Raw genomic sequence first — 7,803 nt, 5'->3', positions numbered from 1 at the left:
TAAAAATATATATATATTAAAAGCATGAAAGTTTTTATTGAACATGTAAAACATGAATTTAGGAAATTACAAAATAAGACAGCAGTTAAACTTGACAGAAATGCTTGGCACTGCAACTCTGTGCTTTTATTCATGTCACATTCTCAACACTTGTACAAAATATTAAGGGCACTTAGAAAGCATGCCTTCTCAGAAATGTAACACTCAGCCTCATGGCTGGCATGAAAGCGCTTACTGGTGGAGTACGTCAGCAACAATCCCTGGCCCTTTGAGGTTCTGATTTTGGATTTGGAGAAGCTGGTGGGAGTCCCAGAATGTGTACTGAACAGAACATTCAGATGATCTGGTAGCTCGCTAATAGATGAGAGGTTTGTTTCTGTATCTTGACCAAAGTTCAGGAGTACAAGAAAAGCCCGGTCTAGTCCATCTAGTTCACGCAAATAGGCAAAAACATTATCATCTGCCCAGACGTAGCAGAGCCAGCCTCGAGTCAGGGGTAATTCCTTTTCTCTGAGCTGAGCCAGAATGCGGTACTGCTCCAGCACTGAGGCACGGTCATTTCGCTGAACCTATACACACATACACACACACAGACAGATGTAACTCTTCAGTTAATAGAAGACTTTAAAGTCATCAAGAGAATCGTGAGATGTAAAGTTAAGTAAGGCACTGAAATAGAAAACATCATGTGCTACATGCTACATTATCTATTTATTCATTCATTTTTCTTTATTAGCTTGGCCAAGGTAATGGGAGTCTAAGACTGGCTGCAAGATTATATCCAGGACACTGGAGCTGGAAAAGGTGTCATGATGTCACCTGTTACTCAACTAAAACAAACTGTCCATCCATTTTCGGGATGTCATACGGCCATGGGGAGGGGCCTGGAGCCATTTTCAAGAAACTTGGGGTACAAGGTGGGGTACACCCTGGATAGTGTGGCAACCCATCAAAGGGCTAAGACAAAAAAGCTAAAACAAGCTCATTATTGTGAGAATTGGCAAAACATACCTCTACATTGATGGTGTTGAAATTTGGACCTATGTCCAACCAGGTACCATTCTTGCTCTCACTAAAGCCAGCATTTAAACCGTTGCTCCACTGCATGGGTGTCCTCTGAGGATCCCGGCTGTTATTCTGAACACAGATAACCATGTGTTTAGAGCTGTTCTGATACGGGAAAGAACCACACCATACAAAGCTTCTTTTCACTTACTGGATCGAATTTTCCAAAAGGATCCTGGATAACAGAAACATTGACGTTCTCCATGCCAATCTCCTCCCCATAGTACGTGGTAGGGGTTCCAGGTAGGGTCAACAGCAGCATGTTGACAACACGAACATATTCCTGACCGGCTCTGGAGCTCATGCGTGGCTTGTCATGATTTCCCACCTAACAAATATATTTTTTTAATGGTTTACTGCATCAATTACTTCTGTTCAGCATTAGTAAAAACATCAAGTCTATGTGGTTTGAAAAACAGTGCAGGCCACTCACCACCCAGTTTGGCCATTTTCCCTTGGGCATATTTGACATCCAGAGTTCAACCAGTTCCTTTGCTCTCAATCCAGACAGGCCATCAGGGAGATCCAGCAGATAAAAGTTAAAGGGGAAATCGGCCTCTTTAACAAAATTGGTTCCGTAGTACATCATGGTTTTTTCAATTTCTTCATAGTCATATGATTCTGTCACCATAAAACTGGGGGAAAAACATAAACTTTCATTTATCTTGAAGAAACAAAACACAAAAAGGTTGTTTTTCAAGTTTCCACAGAAAAGTGTTAAGAGGGAAGAATGGGTACCGGTAGCGTCCTGGTTCTCTGCTGTATCCATCCAGGTCTACTCTCCAGTTCCGAAGGATGTCGTGCATGCCTACCTGTGTGTATGTGTAGTCATGGTAGAGCTCAAATTCTGTATTCACGGTTTCCTGTAGTGTGAAATACAAAGAAAATAACATTGACTGTTTTGCATTTCTGAAACTGTTTTTTTCCTGCCAATTACACACACATCAGTCTCTAGGGTTTACACCGGATAGTGTAAAAAAAACTAAACAAAAAAAACAAAAACATGTTGGGCAGTAAAGCATCTCAGCATGCACAAAACATTCAACCTTGGTGAACGGGCTACAACAGGAGAAGACCACATTAGGTTCTAAGTCTGTAATCTGAGGCACAGATTCACCAAAACTGAACAGTTAAAGATTAGAAAAAGACTAAACTTATTTTTCTAATTTTCAACTATCCAGTTATGGGTGCTTAGGATAGATTCAGATTCCTGTTCATGGATGAATGGAAAACTAGGTCTAGGGTTAGGGATTTGATGGGACAAGAGGCTTTTCACTAGGGTTAACAGAAGATAATAGCACTATGACATTTAACAAAATGTCACCGTTAATTAAACTGTTGGTCACAGCATGGGTGAAAACAGGTATCTAGGGTCCACCATACTGAGCAGAGCACAGCTACGTGCAAAAACCCACATTTAAAACCAGTCACTGAAGTACTTGTAACCGGAAAACACATCTGATAACGTTACGTCATCTTAAACAATTCGTCTACTTAGCAATCGCTTCTAAGTCGCAAAAAATTGCCTCCATGTCATTTATTTACACCTACGGCAAGCTACAAAGCTAACTAGCTACTAATGCTAAATGCTAAATCCCAAGACCCACTGTAACCCCTGATCAAAGGCACTACTTGTTGCGTACTTGTTGTAACAAAGGATTGTTCAACACAGTGCACTAGCTTTCTATTTAATGCTATTTGGGATTCAACCCTGGAAACCAGGAGTTAATGGAGCTGATATTCTAAAGTGGAATATATATGGAAATAAAAAGAGAAACCTACGAGATTTATAGGACAGTCCAACACCTTCATGTTATTCTTAGTGTTTGGCTACACAGTGCCAGGAAGGATTTAAGTGCCGCTGTGATTATTTTTTCATCTTTCCACGCGTCGGTCCTCGCATAGTCAAACCGCATAGGTGAGATAGGGGTATAACAGCAGGAATAGCAGAGGAGGGCAGGTTACCTGGGGCGAGGGCAGGTTACCTGGATACTTAAATGGCAGACCTAACACATTAGATTACTCATTACATAAAAAAAGTAATCCAAGTACTTTACCGCGTTACACCCAACACTGCTGCCGATTTGGTTCCAACAGTCGCAGAAGGACTGTTGTTTAACTGGTCAAATAAAGTCATCATAATCTCTTAATAATAAAAGTGTTTGTGAAACTGTTGTATCAAAACAATATCACGCTCAAGGTCATGCTGTTGTTCTGGATATCAGCACTCACAAAATGTGATGAAAGCTCACAGGATTGAACAGCTGGGAAAACCACTTTTTAGTAAGACTTATCAGGAAAATGGATAAAATTTGCTAGGGAGCATTAAGATTAGACTTTGGAGTGAAGGAAAAAGGGTCATGTGGTCTGATGAGGTGACATTGACTCTATTCCAAAATAATTGACGCCAGTAAAAAGTTGCCTGTGCATGCTGCTCAGATATCCAGTTCCTTTGAAACTGTAAAGTTAGGATCAATAGAATGAATCCAGGGAAGCATGTACCACGAATCTCCAAAGTCTAAAAAAAAAATATATATTTTTTTTTAAAGCAACTAATGAACGAACAAAGTGCTTTTATTGAGGAAAGATTGAGGGTGCAGGGCATGAGTGCATGACAGGGTTTAACATTAGAGAGCTATAATGAGAGGTCTAACCTTCACCTATAAATAATGCTGTCCTGAGATATGGTCACCTGTCATTAAATTGGTTGATGATGGTTATAACCGGCTTGTAGTAAAACCGTACTCACAGGAGGTTGTTCAGGATCAACCTGGGGTTCGTTTCTTAAGTGCGTGGCTTCGAGCATGTGCTTGACTGCGTCCATGCGGAACCCGTCCACTCCTTTCTTTAACCAGAAATGGATTATGTCCTGTTAAAAACACACAGAGGCAAAGCAGTTTTAAGGAAATGCAGCTAGACTAGTAATTTGTTTCACTTATAAAGATCCATAAAAGACATTGTGTCACTAAAGATTATGATGTTTACTCATTAAATGATGAACATGTGTTAAAAGGGTATATACTTTCAAAAGTCTTGACAGAAGTACAGCAGGTTTCTGTGCATCAGGAAGAGAAGCCTAAACCACATCACTACCACTAAGTGGAGTTGATAACACTGAGCTATCGGTTTGAAACGCAGGCGGTTTTACGCACAGCTGCTTGTACACTTGACCCTCCTCGTGTTTGCTACATTTAAAGAGATTAGCATGTGGTGATGTAAAGCCCATGCGGTGGGCCTAACGCCAAGGCGAGACACTGTTCCTCTTTGCCAGAGGAAAGGAGTCTGCAATGACTTAAAAACCAGTCTGAGAGGATGACAAACTGCAGGTTATTACGCAACACATGGTTACCCCTCATTAGTTTAAAACCAGGTCTCTTTTTTCCATCTTGTCTTTCTCAGCATCAGAACAACATGATGCCATGTTCTGTAATAACCTCTACTACGTGCGATCTCAGATCAGTCACATTATGTCGTAATGTGTTGGTTATTCTGCGTGTACGGTTACCGTCATCTCCTTTACGACGTCTGGGTTACGAAAGTTGAGATCTGGCTGCTCTTTGAGGAACTGATGAAAGTAGCACTGCCCACGGACCGGGTCATACGTCCAGCTGGAGTTCCCGAACACACTTAGCTGAAGATGTATTATGCATAAAGACATGGTTGTAATGGGGTAATAAAATGGTCTGTAGCATTAATAGTAAACAAAGCAGATTCCAAACATGTTAGATCTAATAATTATTATGAAGACTTGCGTCTTAGCCATGCTTGACTAGGACAGAGCATCCATTATGGATGAATGAATGATAGGATCAGTTAATCAAAATAATAATAATATCAATAATAATAATATATGTCTGCCTATTAGCGGTGTAGATTATCATACCCAGTTGTTAGGTGGTTTGTCCTCAGTACAGTTTACCCAGATGTAGAAGTCAGAATAGTACTCTGTGCGGTTTCGGCTGAGCTGGAACCAAAGGTGCTTATCGCTGGTGTGGTTGGGAATGTAGTCCATTATCAGTTTTAGACCTGCGGCAGTCACACAGTTTTATTTACAATCTAACGTGGCACAATGGTGTGAAATGACTAGCAAAACACCAGCAATGAGACTAATTTTAACTATAATCAAAAAGGGTTTTGATTATTTTTACTCACCCATGCTATGCATGCTGGACAGCAGGTCATCAAAGTCAGCCATGGTTCCAAAGAGGGGATCAACATCCCTGAAGTCTTCGACATCATAGCCAAAATCCTTCATGGGAGACTTATAGAAAGGGCTGATCCATATTGCTTTAATGTTTAAGTACAGGAAATGGCTGAGTTTTTCTTTGATGCCTGCATTAGTTGAACACAGTGAGATTTTTTTGTTTACTTTACATATTGCAGTTGTACGGTCCAAGCTTATCTCTCTAGCTGCCATGTTCATAAAATCATTGGAGTCCATTTGGTGCAATTTATGGTTATGGGTGTATGCCATTTTTACCCATTACATAACAATAATCATAGTAGAAAAACAACTGATAAAAGGTATGACTTGCCTTTAAATATAAATGTCACATGCACCTGTAACGTTACAGAGGGGGATAGTATAAGCTGTTAAAAAAAAATGTGTATGAACTCAGTTAAGTGTAAAGTAGACTACAAAATTAGCCACCATTTCACAAGGGTCAAATTAATGGCCCACATCAAGCAAAGAGAACAACAGAGGAGATTTGAAATAACTCAAACTGGGTTAAGGACTGTTCAGTACGTTAATAATACCTGTAAGGATAGTGCTTAACCATCAACGTCGCTTTGCTTTTATGTCCATTTCCATGAAATGTGGTCGTGAAAATAAGAGCTATGTTTAACAGTAAAAGTATGAGCATATCCATGTACATTTACAGATTACTTTACAGTGTTTTTAAGAGAAATAGATTTACTGTATCTATAAGATAGTGTGCCTAACATTACTTAACAGTAGTATCTGCTTAGATTAAAAGAAAATAAATAATAGGCCTGTACATGGCTTTTATGGTCATTGCTGGTATCTGTAAAGAAGGTTATAAATTTGATTCCTCTGCCACCTGCACAAAGGATTGCAATCACAGTAAAAAAAAAAGACAGGCCTGGGTGTTTGCCCTATCATCCTGAGATCTAATGCTAAAGCCATATATAGCCAGGAGTCCAAGGAGCAAAACAGGTCACGCTCTTACCTTCGTCCTCCCTGCATGGTAGCTACTGGTTGATGGGGAGTGCCCTAAAAAACGAGTGGGTCTTTACTATGATTAACTCATGGAGAAAATCATGGAAAAAAAGTAACTAGACAGGCCTTTCTCCTTGACCACCTCCACCCTCTCTGCTTTTTACAAAGGGTACTCACTCAACTTGACTGTCGAAGATACAACCAGCTCCATCCCCTATGTATACTTATTTTTTATGACCACTGAATGTGCTTTTGATCTTGCTAAAAAAATGAATTAAAAACACTTTTTAACAGAAAATAAGCTATGGTATTAGCTGAAAACTTGTTTCTTTCTTTTTTTTTTCCTTAAAAGATGGATAGCTTAGACCTGCTGGCCCATAAACACCAGCTGAACCTAATTCTAAATCTAACTTACTCACGACTATAGAAGTCCACTGCTGTCTGATGCTTTCTTGAATGTGAAAGATTGTTTTCTTGTAAAAACGACCTGTTTTTTCTTATCTTTGTTTTCCTACTTAGCTAGAAATTGTGTTTCCTTGTAATAAAGAGTTGATTTTCTTGTAATAACGAAATGTTTTCTGTCAGGAATGATGCTATTCTTGAACAATGAAAAGTTTTCTTATGGTAGCAGCTGTTTTTTGTACTGATCAGATGTTTTGTTCTAGTGAAAAAGATGATTTGTAGTAACCAAATGTGTTCTTCTATTAAATGTTAAATGTTTTCTGGTAGAAATTATGCTTTTCTTTGAATAACAAAATGTTTTTTGTAAGAACATTGTTTTTCTTGTAATAACGAAATGTTTTCTGGTAAAAATGTTTTTTTGTGGTAGCAGCTGTTTTCTGTACTAATCAAATATTTTGTTCCAGTAAAAAAAACAAAAGCTGATTTTCTTGTAATAACGAGATTATCCCCCCCCCCATCCCCCCAAACACACTGACTGTACGCGACTCGACTGATTAGCCCTAGTCTAGAGTCTCCCTTTGGAGCGACTCGTGTTTGCTGAAAGCGTCAGCGGCGTGTATTTGAATGCATGTCGTTTAGTAGAGCTCGCCGTTACCCTTGAGGTCTCCGACGCCGTCTCCGTCCGAGTCCCTGAAGGAGCGGGGGTAGACCTGGTACACCGGCGTGGTCTGCCACCAGCTCAGGCAGGCTGGAGAGAGCGCTATGACTGTGATGGTGAGCGCTATGAGCGCCAGTGTGCACGCCACCGTCAGCCAGAAGAGGATCTCTCTCGGTATCCGGTATCGAGCCTGTCTCGAGTATAAGAGCAGCACTTCTTTCGGCATCCCCGCGTACGGTTTGATCTGAGTGTACGCGCTTTCCGACACGCGCTGCTCGTTCTCCGGCTCGTGCGCGGCTCTCGCGCTGTCTTCTTCATGGTTCTCGAAAGACGCGTTCACGACGCAGTTGTTCAGCTCCACGGTGGCGTTATTGTTGTTTCGAGACAAACTCATTTTCTCTGCAGGTGATTGCTTTCTCAAGTCTCAGTGACTCCGAGTCTCAAGACTTTTGCTTTTATACCCTAATGAAAATGTCCACCTGCTCAAGTCCAGAGT

The 7,803-nt window shown here is 40.4% G+C and overlaps 1 protein-coding gene across 1 annotated transcript; it reads right to left on the bottom strand.

Moving 5' to 3' along the window:
- Window positions 1–16: 16 nt before the first annotated feature.
- slc3a1 (solute carrier family 3 member 1) lies at window positions 17–7,803 on the bottom strand. The gene is made up of 10 exons (XM_053502161.1): window positions 7,305–7,803; window positions 5,218–5,397; window positions 4,949–5,091; window positions 4,571–4,696; window positions 3,815–3,934; window positions 1,804–1,928; window positions 1,499–1,700; window positions 1,217–1,393; window positions 1,012–1,137; window positions 17–569 (listed from the first exon to the last, which is right to left on the bottom strand). Exons 1-10 carry the CDS (start codon window positions 7,699–7,701, stop codon window positions 144–146), a joined length of 2,022 nt encoding a protein of 673 aa, XP_053358136.1. The 5' UTR covers window positions 7,702–7,803; the 3' UTR covers window positions 17–143.

The sequence above is a fragment of the Clarias gariepinus genome, chromosome 8 (assembly GCF_024256425.1).
Source record: "Clarias gariepinus isolate MV-2021 ecotype Netherlands chromosome 8, CGAR_prim_01v2, whole genome shotgun sequence".
Classification (NCBI taxonomy): Eukaryota; Metazoa; Chordata; class Actinopteri; order Siluriformes; family Clariidae; genus Clarias; species Clarias gariepinus.
This window is presented reverse-complemented; position numbering and strand designations above follow the sequence as displayed.

What these genes read in the sequence shown, in the direction of transcription:
- slc3a1 (XM_053502161.1), bottom strand. Translation starts at nt 7,701, where the DNA reads ATGAGTTTGTCTCGAAACAACAATAACGCCACCGTGGAGCTGAACAAC. An exon ending in GTCCAGCATGCATAGCATGG is followed by an intron (nt 5,092 to 5,217) that starts GTGAGTAAAAAT and finishes TGACTGCCGCAG; the next exon opens with GTCTAAAACTGATAATGGAC. An exon ending in ACGTCGTAAAGGAGATGACG is followed by an intron (nt 3,935 to 4,570) that starts GTAACCGTACAC and finishes TGTTTTTAACAG; the next exon opens with GACATAATCCATTTCTGGTT.